The sequence below is a fragment of the Ranitomeya variabilis genome, chromosome 2 (assembly GCF_051348905.1).
Source record: "Ranitomeya variabilis isolate aRanVar5 chromosome 2, aRanVar5.hap1, whole genome shotgun sequence".
Lineage (NCBI taxonomy): Eukaryota > Metazoa > Chordata > Amphibia > Anura > Dendrobatidae > Ranitomeya > Ranitomeya variabilis.
The window spans coordinates 1073176189-1073200476 of record NC_135233.1 but is presented as its reverse complement, the minus strand read 5'-3'; the positions used below and the strand labels follow the sequence as shown (position 1 = coordinate 1073200476).

At 41.7% G+C, this 24288-nt stretch overlaps 1 protein-coding gene across 2 annotated transcripts in view; it reads left to right on the top strand.

Moving 5' to 3' along the window:
• LOC143808683 (cytochrome P450 2K1-like) overlaps positions 1–23209 on the top strand; it is a 72795-nt gene extending 49586 nt beyond the window's left edge. For both annotated transcript variants that reach the window (XM_077291591.1, XM_077291592.1), the window contains exons 5-10: positions 11044–11204; positions 14315–14491; positions 18869–19010; positions 19872–20056; positions 20710–20851; positions 21919–23209. In XM_077291591.1, the coding sequence (XP_077147706.1) occupies positions 11044–11204; positions 14315–14491; positions 18869–19010; positions 19872–20056; positions 20710–20851; positions 21919–22097 (986 nt within the window). In that variant the 3' untranslated portion in view covers positions 22098–23209. The remainder of the gene's footprint in view (positions 1–11043; positions 11205–14314; positions 14492–18868; positions 19011–19871; positions 20057–20709; positions 20852–21918) is intronic.
• The last annotated feature ends 1079 nt before the right edge of the window (positions 23210–24288 follow it).

The window sequence follows — 24288 nt, the reverse complement described above, 5'->3', positions numbered from 1 at the left end:
ACGGCCGTCGTCCATTGATTACACCAGCTTGATCTGCAGCCGTCCTGCCCTTTGTAACCATGTCCACATCACGATGTTTGCAATAAAGGACAGAGGTTTTTAAAGATAAGGAAGATTTGTGTGGTGCGGCTAATTTCTTCTACTTCTGGTTTGATCATACATGTTTTTTCAAGCGAGCACACCAAGTTCTCGGGGAGTTACCACAAGGGGTGTTGTCAACTCAGCTAACCTGCTTCATTAGTGAGTATCCACCTTGTTCCTAGTGCCATTCAGTTTACTCTTGTTTCTTACTGCCTACACATAAGTCATAACTGTGATGCAAAGTCACTTTTCAGGGACAAGCTGTGAGTAAGAATAGTCAAGGAGTCCGAGGTCAAAATCAATAAGGATGTGTCATAGACAGAGGAAAGAGTCAAAGGGGTAGTCAGGTAATGGTCCAAGGTCAAAATACCTGGAGGATAGCTGATCAGAACAAAAGGGTAAACATATGAAGGGTCGGAACGAGGTCCAAGGTAAGGCAAAGAAAGATCATCAAACAAAACAAGGCACAGGGAAAACCAACCACACTTAGGTGAAGCTATGACTGGCAGAAGTCTGGAATAAACAGCCCAGCTAAGTACCAGGGCAATCACCTGGGACAATGAACACCTGGGGACAGCCCAGCACCTCACAGTCCCAGATGGCTGAGCTGTCAATCAAAACATTGACAGCTCAGCACTGAGAGCTCAGCATGCTGCTACTCCAAACTGGACACTGAACTGCCAATCAAAGTACTGAAAACTTAAGCAGGCCCCTGTACCAGACTGGTCAGCTGAGTTGTCAATAACTGCATCCCAAATACACTGAGGGTGGAATTGTGACAATAACCTACAGTAGCACAGGATCTGCCCTGTGGTCACTTATAGATAGTGTTGTCTTCCACTACATTTCATAGGTTCTGTTATGTTTGGTCCCGGACCATTGCTTCACTGGTGGCCTAATCAAACCTTGCTTGTAGCCTTTGAGTATAATTTCACATTTGAAAAATAACAAGATATTTCTGTTTACAGATCTAGAAACTTAATACAAACTTTTTCAGATGGATTCACACTCATGACAATTTACTGTTTAGTGGCTCAGTGGTTAACACAATTGTCTCAGAGTTATTGGTTTTTCAATATTGGATCTGATCAGAGCCATCTCTGCTCCCTTGTTGGGCCCTCTTTTGATTTTGTACCACCACAATGTCCTGATGCTGTAGAAATATTTATATTTGGTGCCACACAAAATGTCTTGATGGTGAACAGCATGATTACCTGTGACCATGTAATTGTGTCTGGTATTAAAGAGTCTGGTTAGCATAAAGAAAAAGTAACCTAAAAAGTTTTTAGACTGGAAAAAGTCATGGCATTCAACTTTTTTTTGGAGGATGCATGGTTGGCCATTGTTTGCGTATTGTGCAATTATGCTATACATTGAAATATTAAATACTTTTTTATATTGAGATTCACAGAGTTTAAAACTTGAAAGATGAATGTCTATTCATCTTTTTTCAGAAACTACATAGTCAGCTATTGGCTATGTGCATTTACTCTATACATTAGGACACAAAGGCTAGAATTCAGAATAGTGTTTACACCAGAATCTTGGGATAAAACGGCATCAAATGATTGAAAGTTTTCAATTTGCACCAAAATTTTGAAACTTTAGCCATTCTCAATTCAGTTTTACCCATTAAAATTAGCGAACATAAAGCAAGCTAAAGTGTGGCAATGATAGCTCTACAAATTCATTGAATTCGACTCTGACTGAAGTAATATTCCTAGCAAGGTGCATGCCACAGATAAGATGCGTCTAATTCATTTAGGCCCCTTTCACACATCAGTTTTTTGTCGTCAGGCTTAATCCGGCGAATTTTGAAAAAAACATATCCAAGGAATTATGCAGTTGGATCCGTTTTTTTTCTCATAGACTTGTATAAGCAAGGGATTGAGCCGTATGGCCTCACGTTTCATCCGTCCTTTACAAGATCCGTCTAAATTTGTTGATCCTGTGGTGGAGGGCGTCGGATCCATCACATGACGGAATCTGGCGACGAATTCCATTTTTTTAACTGCACATGCTAAGATACAATTGTCCAGCCCCCAATTAGGAAAGGTGTATGTAAAGCCTGCCATGTAGGGCTTCACTCATCCATGTACCAGCCTGCAAGCAAAATCCTGCCACCAGCCAGAGCAAAAACCTGCACAAGGCCAACAGACACTCACAGCCTACCAGGCCAGCAGCCAGCTACAGCATGTTCTGGGAGCCCTCCCCCATGTTGTCAACGCTGTGAGGTAAATATATAAATATATATATTTTTTTCTTTTTGGTGATGTTCACGCTATAATATACATATATATATATATATATATATATATATATATATATATATATATATATATATATATATATATATATTATTAATATAGAATTTTTGTTTAACAGGAAGCTGCAGCATCAGAGGTGCTTCCAGAAGGAGATGGACGGGGTGAAGAAACACCCGGAGCGGGCTCGTATTTGGTTAATTCCTCACATGCATTTCAGAACCACATCATCACAGACATCACAGCACACATAACACATAAAAACAGATCATTATAGACATCACAGTACACACAGCACATAAGCCTACATCCAAGCACAAAATGTTTAGATATCGACCTCCTCACTGATCTAATCCGAGAGCAGGAGCCTCTGTGGAATATTGGGGACCGCCGCCACACTGATCTTGGTGTGACCCGTCGGCTCTGGGACGAAGTATGCCACAAAGTAGTGGACCATTGGGAGGACCTTGGGTTTCGGGCCCAGAATCAAGTGCGTAAATATTCACAGTTCAGTTATGTTGCTGGATGTACTGTGTTGTAAACTAACCAATTTGTGCTTTCACTTTACAGGGGAAAGAGTTATCAAGCGGTGGCAGTCCCTCACGGATCGCTTCAAGAAGGAGTTCAACAAAGAGATGCAGGCCCTGAGTGGATCAGGAGGAGGCAGGAGCAAGTACAAGTATGCTCGAGCCCTGTCGTTCCTCTGGTCGACTATGGTTAGCAGAAGGTAAATATTCCCCACCCCATTTACTAATTAAAAATGTTTACATGTGTAACCTTTTTTTTTTGGTTTCAGCCAGGGCCACGCAATAACAATATATTAATTACACTTTTTTCTTTGTTCCACAGCACCATCTGCAGCACTCGGGAGCCTGCAGAGTTGAACCCTTCTGAAGAGATCCCACAGGAGTCCCCCACCGGGGGCCACTTCGACAGACCCGACACATCTGCACCTTCCCAGCCTTCCCTCACATATGGTCCCTCGGGCCCATCCACCAGCGCTGGAGTATCGTGGCAGACTTCGTTACATGAAGCTGCTGGTGAGGATGTAGCATTTCCTTTACCCCACCCCTCTGACACTGCTGCCACCTCTAGAACACCTGTGGGTTCTGGGCGGCAGTGCAGGAGGGGTCAGGAAAAGAGATATGCACTAAAGTTCTTGCATCTAAATGCATCCTTCCAGAACTCGCTCAAATTGTTGTCGGGGCAAATGACTGCAGGATTTAACCTCCTCAACAATAGTATTCTTGAGTTGCACGCATGTCTGGATAGCATGCATTCAGAAGCAAGTAAATTGCCAAATCACTCATTTTTCCAGGCAGTAGTCAAGTGCATAGACAAGCTATCTCCTGACCAGCAGATGCATGTAATGCAAGCCTGCCAGTTTGCCCTAACGCTTGTTAGCTTCCAAGCCCCTCCACCTGCCACGTTAGTTCCTCCCACACCTGCCCCCCTCCAGCCACTGTCCCTCCATCCCCTCCTATACAATACCAGCTTCCTGCCACGTACCAGCTTCCTGCCCCGTACCAGCTTCCTGCCCTGTACCAGCATCCTGCCCCATACCAGTTCCCAACCACATCATCTGTATCTCCACTCCCTGCCGAACCTCTACTCCCTGCCCTCTACCTCCAGTCTCCTTCCGCACCCATCATGTCCCAAACACAACCCTCTTCTCTACCCACCACCTCTTCTGCCTCCCAATCCCTCCACTCCACAACCCTTCCAAATTCCCATCCCTGCTCCCAGTTTTATGTCCACCTGTTCTCTTTCTTTCTCCACCCCTCCACCTTCTGTTATACATTCTAATCCATCACCACCACAATCCCCTCTCCACACTCCCACTGTCGAAGTGGTTCATTCTGACAGTGTCTCCAGTATTATCTCCACCCCACAATACCTACATTTATAAATGTTGTATAAAACTTGTAAATAAAAAAAAACAAATTTGTTTAAAAATTTTTGTTTTACATTTATTTAATTACAAGGTTAAATACTTTGGGTAAAACAAGGTACAATACTTTGGGTAAAACAGGTACAATACTTTGGGTAAAACCCAACCAGGTACAATACTTTGGGTAAAACAAGGTCCAATACTTTGGGTAACAAGGTCCAAGACAAAGTTTTCAAACTATCTCTTATTGCCAGTGTACTCTTCCTTGAGGTGAAGTCAAGTATTCAGCAAATTTGTCCCTCATTCTGGAAACTGACACAGAAATAAAAGTATTGTTATAATAATCATTCAAGGTGGTTTCTTCAAAGTGTTCATCGATGGCAATCTGTTCCTTGCATATTACGAAATTGTGCAGGACTACACAAGCTTTAACCACCTCTTCAACAGTGTCAGTCTTCAGGTTTATAGCGGTCAACAGAATTCGCCTTTGGCTGTAAGAATCCCAAAAGTGCACTCCACAATTTTTTGTGCTCGTGCTAGGCGGTAATTAAAAACTCTTTTAACTTGGCGTCAATCCTCTAGTTGAGTATGGCTTCAGCAGGTGTTCCGAGAGTTGGAACACTTCATCGCCAGCACATACAAATGGCATTGGTGGCCCAGAGGTTTCAGGCAGAGGTCTTGGGGGTGGAAATTGGAAGGTGTTTCCATAGAGATGACGCCCCATTGCAGACACTTTAAAAACTAGGCACCAATATCGACCGCTATAAACTTGTATTCTGCATCTGCGATGGCCATGAGCACAATGGAGAAATATTTCTTGTAGTTGAAATATTCTGAGCCAGATGCAGCAGATTTGACTATGCTGATGTTTCCGGTTCACTGCACCCAAGTAATTGGGAAACTAACAATTTTTTTTTAATTTTTCTGCAATATCCAGCCAACTCTCCATTGTGGGATGTGGGATAAATTCTTCATGCAAACAGTCCCACAATGCACCGCAGGTGTGCCTAACAATCCCCGATATGGTGGAAATCCCGAGTCTAAATTGAAAATGCAGTGAGGAAAGTGATTCTCCAGTTGCAAGGAATCTGTGAAAAAAGGCAAGACAACAATTAGTACAAAATATCAGTAACAAAATTACAGTTATAAGTGTGCTTTAACAGTAGGAGATACAATAAAAATGGCTTACCGAAGAGTCACCATCAGACACTCTGCCTGTGAAATGGAGAAGCGGCAATATGTGTCACTTCTTCGAATGAGGTGTCCAATCCGTTCCACCAAAAAATCAAAGTTCTCCGTTTTCATATGAACGTAGCTGAAAAACTTCTCGGGGTTTCCTCTTAACTCCATGTATAATGTTGAATACACCCCGCATGTCATTCTGTGTGCTGTGATTGGGTGGATCCAAAAACGTCATCGGCGCAGACGCATGATGCGCTGTCTTTCTCGGTCCTTCTCCAGAACAATCACTTTCAAATGATTCTCCTCAAAATTGAAATCCACATAAAACTTCATAATGTTTGCCATTAAGCCTTCCATCTTTACCACTTGCTCTACAACCTGTCAAAGATGGGCTGTAGATACACTGTATATATAGGTTTTCAGTAGCCAATAACGTTTGGGAGCCTCCCATGGGCATTTTTAAAAAAAGGATCCGTCATAATCCATCATAAAACGGATAAAACAATGGAAAAAACATAAAAACTGATGCAACAGATCCATTTTTTTACGGATCCGCTAGTCGGATCTGGCGGAAAAACGGATCCGTCACATCAGTTTTTCACAATTTACGATGGATCCGTCAATCAGTCGAGCAACCGGATTGAGTGTGACGTCAAACAACTGATGTGTGAAAGCAGCCTAAGGCTAGTTTCACATTTGAGGTAGAATCCGCAGCGTATCTTCCACAACCTGAAACGCATGATAAACCGCATGCAAACGCATGCAAACGTGTGCAAACGCAGCGGTTTTTAGACGCATCAGCTTATGCAAGCGGTCAAAAAAACGCGTTTGAATGCTTTTTGCATGCGTTTGCGTTTTTTGTGCGCATGGTGGAAACTTTTAGAGGAGAGAAATCTAGATAAACGGACACCGCCAATGGGACAACAGTGGGCGTGTGTTATGGGATATCTTTATATAGACCCTTGTACAGCTGAAATCTTCAGATTTTGCTCCTGTATCCTGTGTCATGATGGCTCTTTGAATGGAGAGCTTTTATTTCAACCTGGATTTACGTATAAAGCTGTTTCTTGCCTATGCATTTGCTTGTGAGCAACAAAGATATAGAGAAAGACAGAGAAGAACACTGCGTCGGCGTTATTGGAGACACCCCATTATTGAAGTGCAGGACAGTCATGGAGTCTACCACACCCTATACAGCGAGCTCAATGCCAACCCGGAGGAATTTCCTGAATATACCAGGATGTCTCAAGAGACCTATCGGGATTTGCTTGGTCGTGTCCAAGGAGCCATCCGGAGACAGGACACCCAGCTCCGTAGAGCGAATCCTACAGAGGGACGTCTCCTGGTCACATTAGGGTGCGCAATCATTTTAAACAAACGCATGTCATAATTTTTAGGCTGCCGTCACACTAGCAGTATTTGGTCAGTATTTTACATCAGTATTTGTAAGCCAAAACCAGGAGTGGAACAATCAGAGGAAAAGTATAATAGAAACATATGCACCACTTCTGCATTTATCACCCACTCCTGGTTTTGGCTTACAAATACTGATGTAAAATACTGACCAAATACTGCTAGTGTGACAGCAGCCTTATTGTTCTGCCATGTATTAATTTTTTCTCCTTTATCTGTTTAGCTTCTTAATTTTTTTGTTTCTCTGTTTGGCAGATTCCTGGCTACCGGAGAATCCCTATCATCGCTCCATTTTCATTATCGTCTAGGAATTTCCACCCCGTCTGGAATTGTTGTGGACACCTGCCGGGCTTTGTGGAATGTTCTCCAGGATGAATTTATCCCCCTACCCACCCCGGAAATGTGACTGGAAATTCTGACTAGTGTGTAATTTCCCCAACTGTTTGGGCGACTCATTAGGTCGTGTGTCAGAAATAATGAGTTCATGATGCACAAAACCCAGCATCATGAATTCACTATTTCTGACACCTGTCCAGGTGAGTATATATATATGCCTTGTATGACCTCCATCGTCTCTTCAGTTTGTGTAAAATCGATTACGTAGACTGAAGAGAAAATGGAGGTAATATCTATACTCACCATGCCATTTTTCAGAAATAGTAAGTTCAGGATGCTGGGTTTTGTGCATCCTGAATTCACTATTTCTGGCAGCTGTTCTGGTGAGTATAGAAATGCTTTGTATTACCTCCATTGTCTCTTCAGTCTGCATCACATAAATTAAGCAGACTGAAGAGATTCTGGAGAAAATGCAAGTCATATTAGTTTGTGACACCCCATACCAAACACAAGAAGCAAAGCTGCAATGTTCTACTTGTCTCACTCCTGGAGCTGAGCTATGAGGTGGCCAAAACACAAAGTGTACGGTGCAGTGTGTGTAGTCAGCACACGTGTGTTGGCGGCGGCAAAATACACAAAGAACCAAACAGTATTAGGGGCAAAAAAAAATTAATTTATTTTTTACAAAAATCAAAAATTAACTGCTGCGGCTTGGCGTACAGTGACGGAACTGGGGGGTGTTGAGTTGTGAGGCCTGGCTGGCTAAAGACAACCCTGGGGTTGCAGGAGAAGGGGCAATTAAACTAGTGGGGTCAGGGAGTTCAGGGATGGTACTGGAGGCATTGAACGGGAGAGACACACTGGAAGGGTGAGACCTGACATCACAGACACATTGGGAGGTGAGGGGGAGGGAGTTCAATAGTCCATGTTTTTTTTTCCATTGCTGTGATCTGCGCTGCTGTCTGGGGAGCCTCGGTGTGCTGTGTTTCAGCGGCCTGGTGATGGTGGCCGGCCTGTCATGGTCCGGGTGCTGCTGCATGCTGGTGGTGAAGGGCATGCCAGGGTCCGGGTGCTGCTGCTGCAGCTGAGACCTGATGATGGTGGCTGGCCTGTCATGGTCCGGGTGCTGCTGCATGCTGGCAGTGAAGGGCATACCAGAGTGCTGCCTGCATGCTGGTGGTGGTGGTGAAGGGCATGCCAGGGTCTTGGCGCTGCTGCCGCTGCATGCTGGTGGTGGTGATGAAGGGCATGCCAGGGTCTGGGTGCTGCTGTTGCTGCTGCAGCTGGGACCTGGTGATGGTGGCTGGCTTGTCATGGTCCGGGTGCTGCTGCTGTATGCTGGTGGCAGTGGAGGATGTCCAAGCAGGAGCAGCACTTGGCATGGTGGTGGCGGTGGGCTGTCCAACAGCACTGGGCATGGTGGTGGCACTGTCGTGGTGTCCAGCAGGTCTTAGAATGGTGGTGGCCATGCAGTGATATGCAGCAGAGCTTGGCATTGAGGTCAAGCATGCCAGTGTTGGCACAGGTGGAAATGCCACCAGTGGCTGCTGAAAATACCTACTCTGCTGCGTAGCCTGCATGTAAGCAGCCTTGCAGGCCTGCATGACATTCAGCTGGAGATCAGGAGTAAGGTGTTCCAACACGCCCTGTTCAATTTGACTGAAAAAATGATGTGCTGGCATCTGGAGGTCGGCTTTCACTTGGTCAAGGCTTTGGGTGACATCCTGGATAAGTGTATTCATAAAGTTGAAGCCACTATCCAGTCTGTTTCCCATCGCCTTGAGTCCATCATGAAAGATCAAGCTCAAGTGCAAAAACTCGGGCATGAGTGAACTATCCGAAGCCCTCTGCTGCTGGAGGGAAGAGCCCCCCAAAAAAGAGGCAGATGCAGAGGACTGGGACAGGGGAATACCTGATGGACCAGCTTTCATGTCTCCAGTCTGTGTTGCAGGTCCATTTGCTGCTGCCCTGGTGGATGGCTGGGACGGATCCATGGCTGTTCGATGAAGGACTGCTCCAGAACCAGGCTCAAGGGTGCTGCTTCAGGTGCTGTGAAAAGAAAAGAAAAACATTAGTAACAAATATTTTCAATAGTAAAAGCGCCAACTCCTGTGGAATAGAAAAATACAGATTAGGCAATACAACACAATCCAATACACCACAAAAATACTTACGTTCTTTGGGCAAGGATCGGTCTCAAAAATGCCAGCATGCGGTGATGTTAATGTTTTCTGCTCCTTGCTCCAGAACCACTGGGAACCTGGCTCTCCTGTCGAAGGTCCTTGTTGAAGAGATCCTTCATCGAACACCAATGTGTTCTGACTTTGAGCACTGTTTAAAAAAAAATGGTTAGACAATGCACTTTTGGCTGAGATCACACAACTGAACGTGATGAGTAAAACTCTCAGGAGTTTCTTGCATCACTCACAGTTGTGTGATCTCGGCCAAGGTCACTGCTGCATCAAACCACATTGCAATACTTATGAAATGCCTTGCGAACCCCAGCTGGGGCGTCATCCCATCCATCATTGCTTGGGCTGCCTCATTCCATAGTTGCCGGATCGTCCCGTTGTCCAAGTGCTGCAGAAACTGGGTGTCCCACAACAGGACTCGCTCATGGACCAATGATATGAGGATGTCATTATCAATGAGGTCTTCTTCCCGTTCTGGAACCTAGAAAAGAAAGAAAGACATTAATGTTGGATAGATTAAAATAAGGAAAAGAAAGGAAACAACAGAGACAGAACACAGGCAAGAATAATTAAAGTCAAGAAAAAAAGGAGTCAAGAACAAAAAGGTAAAGAAATAAGCAAAGTGAAGAAATTAACAGGCAAGAATAGTACAGTCAGGATACAATAAACAGAGTATAATCAGTCAGGTATACTTACACGCCGCCTTGCCACACAAACTTGTCCATGCTGCTCCTGCTCGGCCTCTGCTACAGTTGAAGAACTGTTCTGAAAAAGAAAAAAAAAATTGTCACATGTGTAGATGTGACAGAGAATACTTACCAATCTGAAGAGGTGAGTATTCACTTCACTTTTGTGTCCACCATGTTAAGGGCCAGGATGCTTTTCTGAAGAAAAAGACGATGAAATTCTGATGAATGCTGCAGGAAAAAAAAAGAGACAGAAATTATTAGTACATATAAAGAGAGAGAGAGAAAACAAACAGACATTGGCTTTTATGCTCACATTGTCCAAAGTGGAGATTCCTCACAGGTTCAGAGCTTCTTCTTCTTCCCAGTCTCAGAGCTTCTTCTTGTTCCCAGTCTGCAGAGTTGTGGACTGCAAATGCCCACTCCCTCTTTTTATCTGTCTGTGTGTGGAGGATGGCTAATTAGTGTCTAGAGAGGTTTACTCTAGAAAAACACATGCGTTCGCAAACACAAACAAGTGTGCTTGTTAACGCATATGTTCTCATAGACTGAAATGCATTGTTTCGACGCATTCCTTCCGAAAACAACCGCATGTTTCTAGGCGGCAAATTGACGAATCCAAAATTGCAACATGTTGCGCTTACCACGCCAAGCCTCAGACAACGAAATGACACATGCGTCGTCGACCACGCCAAAAAGAATCCAGTCGCATGTTCCTGCATCCCCAATGTTAAAGATAGGTAAACACGACGCATGCAGAAGTATGCGGCATAAATGCTGCGGACACAACCGCAAATGTGAAACCAGCCTAAGTTGTGTGCGCTTCTTAGGGAATTAGCTACATCTTGTTCCTGCTCTCATATCATATGCATATCATTAAGACTGTCATATGAAACACCAGTCTTAATGTATCTGAGTCAAAGTATTTAAAATGCTGACATTCTCAGACTTTAATGCTGTAATGTTTTATGGCATTTATCTAGTTATTGTATTTCCAGGTGAACCCTTCGATAACATCATGATTATTAATGCTGCTGTTGCCAACATAATCGTCTGCATCTTACTGAGTAATCGATTTGATTATGAAGATCCCACACTTCTGAAACTGTTGAAGATCGCTGATGATAATGTCCATTTATTAGGAAGTCCAATGGCTATGGTGAGTAGCTCACCTCCATGTTGTATTTATAGGGGTTTTTACAGAAGACACAATTTACACATGAACACTAGTGTCAGCTGGCATTCAATGGAGAGAGGAAGCATATACTCTAGAAGAAACTTATCTCCTGTTAGAACAAATGATCTGGCATGATGAAAGACGACACTCTCTTACATAGTTATATAGGTTGGAAAAAGACACATGTCCATTCAGTTCAACCCTTCTCCACCAGTTAAAACTATCAAGCTCAGTTTTTGTTATCCTACATAGTTTTGTGTCATCGCCAAAGACTGACACTTTACTCTCAATCCCATCCAGTAGGTCATTAATGAAAAGACTAAAAAGAATTGGACCTAATATTGACCGTTGTGGTCTCCACTGCTCACAGTACAGATCCTTGCGGCCCCCACTGCTGACTTTCTCCAGTTTAGAGAATTATTTATGATCTTTATTTTCTTTCCACTAACTAGCTTTTTACCATTTGCATAGTGTCCCCTAGTCCCCTGCTACTGTAGTTTCAGTATAAGGCTGTTATGTTGTACAGTATCAAATGTCTTTATAAAGTCCAGATAAATCACATCAGCTGCATTCCCAACATTAAGATTTGCACTTACCTCCTCATAGAAACCCAACATGGTAGACATGAGTTATCTTTCATGAATCTGTGACTGGTTGTCAGTTATTATATTGTTCTCTGCAATATATCTCTGTAAGTCATATTTTATAATGCCCACACAAAATATGCACACTATAGATGTCAAACTTCTTGGAAAGTAGCTGTCTGGATCCACCTTCTTACCTTTCTTAAGTATCGGTAGCACATCAGTCATCCTCCAATCACCACCAACCCTGTTACAGGAGAGTTTAAACAGATGAGAAACAGTGGTCTATAAATTACTGAACACATCTCCCTCAACATCCAAGGATGAATGCCATCTGACAAAGGGGATTTGCTGATATTTAGGTTTTCTACTGTATTCTGGTGGTATTTTTTTAAACAAGACCTATATACACTCACTGGCCACTTTATTAGGTACACCATGCTAGTAACGGGTTGGACCCCCTTTTGCCTTCAGAACTGCCTCAATTCTTCGTGGCATAGATTCAACAAGGTGCTGGAAGCATTCCTCAGAGATTTTGGTCCATATTGACATGATGGCATCACACAGTTGCTGCAGATTTGTCGGCTGCACATCCCTGATGCGAATCTCCCGTTCCACCACATCCCAAAGATTTCATGTTGTTTACGCCAAATTCTGACCCTACCATCCGAATGTCGCAGCAGAAATCGAGACTCATCAGACCAAGCAACGTTTTTCCAATCTTCTACTGTCCAATTTCGATGAGCTTGTGCAAATTGTAGCCTCAGTTTCCTGTTCTTAGCTGAAAGGAGTGGTACCCGGTGTGGTCTTCTGCTGCTGTAGCCCATCTGCCTCAAAGTTCGACGCACTGTGCATTCAGAGATACTCTTAGGCCTACCTTGGTTGTAACGGGTGGTGATTTGAGTCACTGTTGCCTTTCTATCAGCTCGAACCAGTCTGCCCATTCTCCTCTGACCTATGGCATCAACAAGGCATTTCCGCCCACAGAACTGCCGCTCACTGGATTTTTTTTCTTTTTCGGACCATTCTCTGTAAACCCTAGAGATGGTTGTGCGTGAAAATCCCAGTAGATCAGCAGTTTCTGAAATACTCAGACCAGCCCTTCTGGCACCAACAACCATGCCACGTTCAAAGGCACTCAAATCACCTTTCTTCCCCATACTGATGCTCGGTTTGAACTGCAGGAGATTGTCTTGACCATGTCTACATGCCTAAATGCACTGAGTTGCCGCCATGTGATTGGCTGATTAGAAATTAAGTGTTAACAAGAAGTTGGACAGGTGTACCTAATAAAGTGGCCAGTGAGTGTATGTTCAGTTACCAGGACATGATCACAAATCAAGCTTCTCCATTATTTATTGAATTCGGCTTTCCTAACATTCCAGGTTTTTGTATTTCCACTTTATGTTATTGAATATTAGATAGAAACTTCTCATACTGTATTCACTGCTGTCTAAGTACTCGCAGACCTGTAGATTTGATTTTGTATCTGACATATTTCACAAAACCAGATCCATCAAATTTCTCCTCTAATTGGTTAATCAACCAACTAAGTTAATTCGCTGTTCTTACCAATACCAACTCAACAAGCAGCCTTTCCTCTTAATGTATGAACATTTTTAGGATCCCATCAAAAGAAAAAAATGATCGGTGCTGTCCACTGGATTACTGTAGCCACATAAAAGGGATTTTTCAGGATCACTTTAAAAAAATTAAAGGGGGAACAAAGACCTGATCTGATGTTGTTAGTAGTGTTGAGCATTACGATACCGCAAGTATCGGGTATCGGCCGATATTTGCTGTATCGGAATTCCGATACCGAGATCCGATACTTTTGTGATATCGGGAATCGGTATCGGGATCGATATTAATGGCCGCGACGTCATCTAAGGTCTTTCAAGCGCTTGAAATTCCTTAGATGACGTCGCGGCTTGTGATTGGTAGCGTGGCGGTCACGTGACCGCTCACGCGACCAATCACAGGCCGCGACGTCATCTAAGGTGTTTCAAGCGCTCATTCTTAGGAACGGAAGCTGCCGGTTACATCGGTAAGGTCCAGGCTGCGTCGGAGAGGTGAGTATATCAATATTTTTTTTTTTTATTCTTTATTTTGCACATTAATATGGATCCCAGGGCCTGAAGGAGAGTTTCCTCTCCTTCAGACCCTGGGAACCATACAGGTTACCTTCCGATACTTGGTGTCCTATTGACTTGTATTGGAATCGGGTATCGGCGATATCCGATACTTTTCGGGTATCGGCCGATACTATCCGATACCGATACTTTCAAGTATCGGACGGTATCGCTCAACACTAGTGGTTGTTAGCCATCCATGCATAATGTTCAATTTACACAGGACTTTAGGATCAAGGTGGCCTGGATTTGATTGGCTTCCAGTGTCCTTTCCCCAATCAACAATATGCTTATTACTTATTCTGTGTAAATATGAGGTGTTGTCTGTAAGATTATCTCTTGCAGGACCATTCATATAATTTTGTATTCACTGCAGCTGTACAACGCATATCCATCTATAATGCGCTGGTGTTCCAATGTGCAAAAAACGGTGTCCAAGAATGTGGATGAAATGCACGTGTTCATTCGAGAGACCTTCACCAACCACAGGAAACATCTGGATATAAATGACCAGAGGAATCTTATTGATTCATTCCTGGTGAAGCAACGAGAGGTACTAGAACTGATACATATGTGACAGATCGGGGTTTGTTATCTGAAACAAGCAATTATCATGTTTCCTCCCCATTTTACCCAAAAATATAGAGAGATTTTCTTAGTTCAGTTATGTGTTCATTTTGTGTTTTTTCTTCTTCAATCTCCAAGAGTCCCATCTTTTTTATTTTCAACCAGCATAACCATATGCCAGCTATCTTTTGCAGGACATGTTGTACTTTCGAGTTATTAATCGTTCTCAATTTAATTTATTATTTGTTTTTGTCTAGTAGCAGATGGTAAATGGCCTTTTTTTGTGGCTCATATTTAAGATCTTGAGCCTGAATGACAGAAACGTAAATAACGAGCTATAAGCTGCTTTGTGGTGTAAAAGAGAATTTTCACTGCATAAAAATCTAAACACATTTTTTTCTTTAACCCTTTAATCCCATAAGACGTACTATCCATCAAGGTGACCTGGGACTTAATTCCCAGTGACGGGATAGTACGTCATATGCGATCGGCCACACTCACGGGGGGAGCGTGGCCGATCGCGGCTGGGTGTCAGCTGACTATCACAGCTGACATCCGGCACTATGTGCCAGAAGCAGTCACGGACTACCCCGGCACATTAACCCCCGGCACACTGCGATCAAATATGATCACAGTGTTCCGGCGGTATAGGGAAGCATTGCGCAGGGAGGGGGCTCCCTGCAGGCTTCCCTGAGACCCCCGCAGCAACACGATGTGATCGCATTGCTCCGAGGGTCTCTGACCACCTCCTCCCTGCAGCAGGCCCGGATCCAAAATGGCATCCAGGTCCTGCATCTGTGCACGTCAGATCGCCGATCTGACACAGAGCACAGCAAAGTGTCAGATCAGCCCCCCTGGGGCAATGTTATAGTGTAAAAAAAAAAATATTCACATGTGTAAAAAAAATTAAAAAAAATTCCCCCAAAAAATCCCCCCCTATAAATGTTCCTATAAATACATTTCTTTATCTAAATAAAAAAAAACAATAAAAGTACACATATTTGGTATCGCCGCGTCCGTAACGACCCGACCTATAAAACTGTCCCACTAGTTAACACCATCAGTGAACACCGGAAAAAAAAAAAAAGAGGCAAAAAATGCTTTATTATCATACCGCCAAACAAAAAGTGGAATAACACGCGATCAAAAAGACAAATCTAAATAACCATGGTACCGCTGAAAACGTCATCTTGTCCCGCAAAAAACGAGCTGCCATACCGCGTCATCAAAGAAAAAATAAAAATGTCATAGTCCTCAGAATAAAGAGCTGCAAAAATAATTATTTTTTCTATAAAATGGTTTTTATCGTATAAAAGCGCCAAAACATAAAAAAATATATAAATCAGGTATCGCTGTAATCGTACTGACCCGAAGAATAAAACTGCTTTATCCATTTTACCAAATGTGGAACGGTATAAACGCCTCCCCCAAAAGAAATTCATGAATAGCTGGTTTTTGGTTATTCTGCCTCACAAAAATCGGAATAAAAAGCGATCAAAAAATGTCACGTGCCCGAAAAGGATACCAATACTTCAACTCGTCCTGCAAAAAACAAGACCTCACATGACTCTGTGGACCAAAATATGGAAAAATTATAGCTCTCAAAATGTGGTAATGCAAAAAATATTTTTTGCAATAAAAAGCATCTTTCAGTGTGTGACTGCTGCCACTCATAAAAAAACGCTAAAAAAAGCTATAAAAGTAAATCAAACCCCCTTCATCACCCCCTTAGTTAGCGAAAAATTAAAAAATTAAAAATAATGTATTTATTTCCATTTTCCCATTAGGGTTAGGGTTAGGGCTAGGGTTAGGGTTAGGGCTAGGTTTAGGGTTAGGGCTAGAATTAGGGTTAGGGCTAGGGTTAGGGTTAGCCTAGGGTTAGGTCTAGGGTTAGGACAAGGGTTAGGGCTAGGGTTAGGGTTAGGGCTAAAGTTAGGGTTAGGGCTAGGGTTAGGGCTAGGGCTAGGGTTAGGGCTAGGGTTAGGGCTAGGGTTAGGGCTAGTGTTAGGGTTGGGGCTAAAGTTAGGGTTAGGGTTTGGATTACATTTATGGTTGGGAATAAGGTTGGGATTAGGGTTAGGGGTGTGTCAGGGTTAGGGGTGTGGTTAGGGTTACCATTGGGATTAGGGTTAGGGATGTGTTTGGATTAGGGTTTCGGTTATAATTGGGTGGTTTCCACTGTTTAGGCACATCAGGGGCTCTCCAAATGTGACATGGCGTCCGATCTCAATTCCAGCCAATTCTGCGTTGAAAAAGTAAAACAGTGCTCCTTCCCTTCTGAGCTCTCCCATGCGCCCAAATAGGGGTTTACGCCAACATTTGGGTTATCAGCGTATTCAGGACACATTGGACACCAACTTTTTGGATCCAATTACTCCTGTTACCCTTGGGAAAATACAAAACTGGGGGCTAAAAAATAATTTTTGTGGAAAAAAAAAGATTTTTTATTTTCACGGCTCTGCATTATAAACTGTAGTGAAACATTTGGGGGTTCAAAGTTCTCACAACACATCAAGATAAGTTCCTTGGGGGGTCTAGTTTCCAATATGGGGTCACTTGTGGGGGGTTTCTACTGTTTAGGTACATTAGTGGCTCTCCAAACGCAATGTGACGCCTGCAGACCAATCCATCTAAGTCTGCATTCCAAATGGCGCTCCTTCCCTTCCGAGCTCTGCCATGCGCCCAAACATACTCAGGAAAAATTGCACAACAACTTTTGGGGTCCAGTTTCTCCTGTTACCCTTGGAAAAATACAAAACTGGGCGCTAAAAAATAATTTTTGTGGAAAAAAAAAAAAAAATTATTTTCACGGCTCTGCGTTATAAACTATAGTGAAACACTTGGGGGTTCAAAGCTCTCACAACACATCTAGATGAATTCCTTATGGGGTCTACTTTTCAAAATGGTGTTACTTGTGGGGGGTTTCAATGTTTAGGCACATCAGGGGCTCTCCAAACGCAACATGGCATCCCATCTAAATTCCTGTCAATTTTGCATTGAAAAGTCAAACGGCGCTCCTTCCCTTACGAGCTCTCCCATGCGCCCAAACAGTGGTTTACCCCACATATGGGGTATCAGCGTACTCAGGACAAATTACACAACAAATTTTGGTGTCCAATTTCTTCTCTTACCCTTGGGAAAATAAAAAAATTGGGGGTGAAAAGATCATTTTTGTGAAAAAATATGATTTTTTATTTTTACTGTTCTGCATTATAAACTTCTGTGAATCACTTAATGAGTCAAAGTGTTCACCACACATCTAGATAAGTTCCTTAGGGGGTCTACTTTCCAAAATGGTGTCACTTGTGGGGGGTTTCAATGGTTAGGCACATCAGGGGCTCTCCAAACGCAACGTGGCGTCCCATCTCAATTCCAGTGAATTTTGCATTGAAAAGTCAAATGGTGCTCCTTTGCTTCCAAGTTATACCATGCACCCAAACAGTGGTTTACCCCCACATATGGGGTATCGACGTACTCAGGACAAATTGTAAAACAACTTTTGGGGTCCACTTTCTCCTGTTACCCTTGGTAAAATAAAACAAATTGGAGCTGAAGTAAATTTTTGTGAAAAAAAGTTAAATGTTCATTTTTATTTAAATATTCCAAAAATGCCTGTGAAACACCTGAAGGGTTAATAAACTTCTTGAATGTGGTTTTGAGCACCTTGAGGGGTGCAGTTTTTAGAATGGTGTCACACTTGTGTATTTTCTATCATATAGACCCCTCAAAATGACTTGAAATGAGATCTGGTCCCTAAAAAAAATGGTGTTGTAAAAATGAGACATTGCTGGTCAACCCTTATAACTTCCTAACAAAAAAAAATTTGGTTCCCAAATTGAGCTGATGTAAAGTAGACATGTGGAAAATGTTACTTATTAAGTATTTTGTGTGACATATCTCTGTGATTTAATTGCATAAAAATTCAAATTTGGAAAATTGCAAAATTTTCAAAATTTTCGTGAAATTTCCATTTTTTTCACAAATAAACGCAGATAATATCAAATAAATTTTACAACTATCATGAAGTACAATATGTCATGAGAAAACAGTGTCAGAATCGACAAGATCCGTTGAAGTGTTCCAGAGTTATAACCTCATAAAGGGACAGTGGTCAGAATTGTAAAAATTGGCCCGGTCATTAACGTGCAAACCACCCTCGGGGCTTAAGGGGTTAAAGACATAACATGCCAGTATACAGAAATGCATATCTATGTAACAACACATTATAGTGTGTAAAATAAAATACAAAAATAAAACAGAAGCTGACATCTTTCTGCAATAATATTAAAAATAATGATGCAGAAACAATGAAAATGCTAACATTTTCTCAATGTGATGAGTTTGATATACTTTTATATGTTAGGAAAAGCCAAATCCTAAATTATACTTCACCAATGACAACCTAACAATGCTGGTTACGGACCTCTTTTCTGCTGGCATGGAGACAACCTCAACTACCCTGAGATGGGGTATTCTACTGATGATGAAATATCCAGAAATCCAAAGTAAGAGACCTGCCTTAATGTGTGGGATTGTATCATGTACATTTTATTTTGTTTTTAATCATTTATACTGGATAGTGATATAGTGATTATTTTCATACGTAATTTTATTTTCTGTTTATCATTATGGTGGCAGTCATATTGTCTAAACTGCTGCTTCGAATTGTGAACAACAGTTCAGAAATGTTCTTTACAGCAGCTACGTCAAACATAATAAACCAGAGTGAGAAAACAATCTAATGACTTTTATGATGTAAAGTTTGTGGGCATGCTCTGTAACTTGTGCAGAGGTCCCTACGCTGTGAGAGGGAGGAGATGATGCCTCCACAATCTATTGTTAATAGTAGGTTCTGTGTTATCTGTCTTCGGTTTTGTAACAGATGTATTACCATTCATTGTAAACCTACCCACGATGACAAACAGATGATGGCTGGACTTTTCCCTATTGTATACAGCACAAGCTGAAGAGTGATGCTACAGTAACCAATTTTGGGTCTTTTTAAGTCTAATTGCTGCAGTTGTCATATAAAATGTAATAAAATGCTATTAACATTATATTGTGCCTAAAGAAAATTGATTGCAAACAGTTCCCATGTTACATGCCAAGGGGCGACAAAGGAACTTTTGATCTAAGTAAAATCTCAATGTTTTTCTATGGGAGAAACGGTCATAAAAAAATTGTGGCAAATGCAAGAAATCCAATAATGGGTAAGCGTTGAGACCTCATAATGATTGCAGTAAGTTTACCATGACCACCTTAAAATAAAAAATCATAGACCAGGTGTGATCAAACTTGATGACAAAACTGTTTAAAAATGACATTTTTATTTCTGCTTTTATGTTTTTGTGAATTTTGTAAAATAGAAAAGGTTCAAAGTGAGATTGAGAAAGTTATCGGTTTGGCTGAACCGCGAGTGACTCATCGTAAAGACATGCCGTATACTGATGCCGTCATCCATGAGATTCAACGTTTTGGAAATATTGTTCCAGTCAATTTGCCCCACGCTACTACTCAGGATGTAAATTTCAGGGGATATCTTCTTCCCAAAGTAAGGAAAATAGATATTCAGGCTCATTAGTTTGGTACATTTTTGTCAACAAGGTCAAATGAAAATAGTCGTATAAGTCATCAATGTCACACAAAATGTCACGTAAGGCAGTAGGATTGCAAGGCACAACAATCTCTTATTCTGTCCCTCACGCTTGTGGAACACTAGGCTATCTCTGTCCCCCAGATTTCCCTTGAAGGAGGAGATGCCAGGGTCCCTTCCTACACAGGGAGGTTTGGTACAGAAGTGCATGTGATAACACAAACCAGCTTTACTTTTCTGAGCGTCATTTTTATTGTTGGAGTACGTCTATCAACAGGATAACATGCATGTTGCTTCTCTATTCAAAATCTATGAGGTTTCCAGAAACAAATACGATGTGAAACAAAAGAGAACTGGGGCTCCCTTTTTCTGTGATCACTTAGCATACCATCAATAGGAGCCCCCTGCAGTCACACATTTATCACCAAACTTGAGCCTATATGTTCTTAGCCAGATTTATCCCATAACACATGAATTGTGGTTCAGAGAGTTTAGTTCTAGTTTATGGCAATTAATGGATAGATCATATCTACTAGGACTAGAGATGAACTGTACACTCAGCATAATGATACAAATATTGAAGTAACTTGTGCAAATCTTGAACTTTTCAGGGGACACATGTGATCCCACTGTTGACCTCCGTTCTTTATGACAAAGATCATTTTGTGAAAGCCAACGAATTCTACCCAGGACATTTTCTGGATTCCAGTGGAAATTTTGTAAGGAAAGAAGCGTTCATGCCTTTTTCTGCTGGTAAGTGGGTGTCACACCGAGGCAGGGTGAAGCCTAGTGTGAAACACAAGGGGAGGGAGGTGGTTGATAAAGGGGAGCCCTGACAGTAGGGAGAGGGGGAAGATGGTGACCCCTCACACTCAGCTTATGCTGACACATGCATTCCCTATCGCTCTAGACATGTCCTTCGCCATCATGTGCCTAAGCCCTGGCTAACCCTGGGTTCTAGCACTAGATAGTGAGCTGGGCAGCAAGACACAAGTGTCTTACTCCTATAATAACATAGAGGGCAAGGGACAGACCAGGGAAACACCCAAGAAAGGATATGCACAACAATCAAAAGGAACACAAACAACTTCTCCAAGAACACTTTGGCTTCTAAAGGGACATAACAGCTATTACAGGTAAGTAAGGCTCAGGATAGTAAAACCTGCACCACTCATGTGAATGGTCGCGTAGGCTTTAAAGAGGACCTGTGATCAACTAATCTCTGTGATCTTCAGATCTCAGCTGCACCACAGGTTCCAACCAGGTTCAACACATTCATGACAGTGGGCCTCTCAGATGTCTTCTTTTAGGAGGAATGTGTAGACGTGAGAGAATTTCTCCTCCATCAAACCCACCAACTGGAAAGCAATGAAATCTTATCAATGTATGAAATTGATCTGTTGTCATCTTCAGTAAATAAATGTATGCAATAATTGTAATCAAGCATGTTTTGCTTCAATTATAATTTTTATTACAATTTTGTTCATATTCTATTTGGTGTATTCTTATATTTTTATATTTTATAAAAGTTGTCCTGTTGGTGGCAGGGCTATTTTAACCATAATTGTAAAGCTGCAAAAGATTTCCATTCCAGGTCAAGAACATTTAGGGCATGGATGGAGTCAACTGTGTAAAGCACACTTAGGGTTTTATGTAAAAAAAACTGCTCAATATGGGAATATTGGGATATTCCCCTTATTATATAATATCACTGTGTCCACCAAAGTTTTAATAAGCCCATGTTGTAATTATACTTTACCTTGCGCTTTTTGCATTAAAGATTATGAACTTTTTATCCATGACCTCATCTTTTGTTGTAGGTAAGAGAAGTTGCGCTGGAGAGAGTTTGGCCAAAATGGAAGTGTTCATGTTCTTCGTAAAACTACTGCAGAACTTCACATTCCAGGCTCCCCCTGGAGCTACACTGGACCTCACTCCTGGGGTTGGACTCACAGCCAGTCCAATGGCCCATAAGATATGTGCTATACCTCATCTGTAACCTATGAGAGTCAAAATGCATAAAATTGCCTGGATAGATTTGATGTAAAACATCATTTACGAAGGTTTTCTTAAGTCTTGAGAGTTAAACTCTATAAAAACATGAAGAAGAAAAATGTTTTATGTCCTGAAGAAACATGTTCCATCTTTACTGAACAATGCGAACAGCACTAGAAGCAAAAATTTAGCCCAGTTTCATCCATTTTCTATTATACCATAGACAAGAGAACTTTTTTTTTAGCTGTTTGAGAATTAATTTGATTAAAAACTCAAGATCATAAAAGTAAAGACTTAAGAGTCCAATGAGTGATCTTACTCAGTGATTGACAGCCTTCCTTAAGTAAGCCTGCATGCAGAAATAACTTTCAGTCATTAGGACCACCCTTTGTATGCCTTAGTACATTTTGAGCAGTGATGTAATTCACCAAATTACACAAATGATCTTTCTACCATATAACATGCTGTCTGCAGATGGAACATGTTTACTGTTCACTTTAAAAATGATCCTGTCCACCAAATAAAAGTTTGTATGTTTATTATAAAGTTGCATATAATTGTAAGATATGCAGAAATGTAGTTTAATCTTGTATAATTATGCAAAAAAGCTACAAGTAAAACAAAGTTAAATAATCTAGTCACTAATATATTAATTAAAACAAATGTCACACAAATAAATATTAATTTCCAGAGATCATGCAAAACATATTTTTTTCAAATGCAAAATTAAACAAAAAATGTTCCTGTGTGTAGATATTGGTTCTACTAGTTATTGTGCCACCTGGCAATCTTTTTAGTTTTTTTAGTGTGCTTTGACATTGCACTCAGGCACCTGATTGTTGTTCCAGTCTGGGCTCTCGTGTGAATACCCCTGTAAAACGGGTTTCGGGATTACGCAGCGATGGAGTCCTAGACTTCTGCATCTTTTCTCTGCCTTTACATCTACTAGAGGTGGACTGTGCCTTGGTGTCAACGTCCAGTAGGTGTATACGCCTGCTCTGCTGGCACTATTATAGTATATGGCGCTGTCGGCACAATATGCAGGCACCCATACGCAATATAATGTGCCCCATGCTGGTGGTCTCACATGCTCAGTAGCTTAGTCGCACTGTCTGAATCCTCTTATCAACAGATGACAGTATGACGGCTGATATTTTGAAGGCCAGCAAGTAAGTAGCTGTGCACTAGATTGCAGGTCTTTCAAGCATGCAGCTTCTTACTGGCTGGCCTAAGGTCATCTTAGGTTCCAGTTTATCATCTTGTGCATTATTTAAGGGTCCAGAGTAGATTGTGGAAGTCAATGGCAACCACCACTTTCAAATATTCCTGTGTTCTAAGGATGCAGATGAAGTCTAAAGCTTAGGAGCTCCAGTCTCCATGCTTCACAATTCTACTTTATAAACAACAAAACATTTGAGCATCACATCCCAAAAAAGAGAAAGTCTCCATAGTAGGCAGGTACAATTAAATCAGTGTACCTGCCTTCATCATCCTACCGGCTACATGTTGTGCAACATGGGAATGGGCTCAGATGAATATCTTTCCCTTTTTTTCTACCCGACTTGGTTAGGGACTCTTTTTTGGGGCACTTTGTATTTTGGAATCCAACATATTATGGAGATATCCTCTTCGGCGTGATACATCTTACTTTATGATTCTTTCTCCAATTATGCATTACGTGAGTGCATCGTTCACATTACCGGAAAGTGATTTTATGAAGTTGAATAAGCAATAGGAGTTTGCCCTTCATATTACATATGAGACCTTGTTGTCCAACCTGTGCAGCATAGCTGAGCATCATTCACTGCCTACAATTCAAAATAATCACTAATTTAATGCTAAACAAACATACAATAAAGATGGGGGACAGCCACATTATAGAAACCATGGAAGGTTATTTAGAAAACAAAGATTGGCTTCTAAAAAAATATTTAATATGAAGGGGACCTGTTTTCCAAAAATAGGTATTTTGTAACCTGCTTTAAATGCCAATGTTCTCCTGAATCTGGCATTGTTTGTTCTTCCTGCGCTTCTCCGTTCCTCACATTTGGCCCCTTCTTCCCTGAAAAAGAATTTAGTCTTCTAAACCAATTATACGTGTTCCTGCAAAAGACTCTTACAGTTTATGTCAAATATCTGGCTTCCGACCGCATCACTCAACTGAAACTGCCCTAACTAAAGTCACCAATGACCTA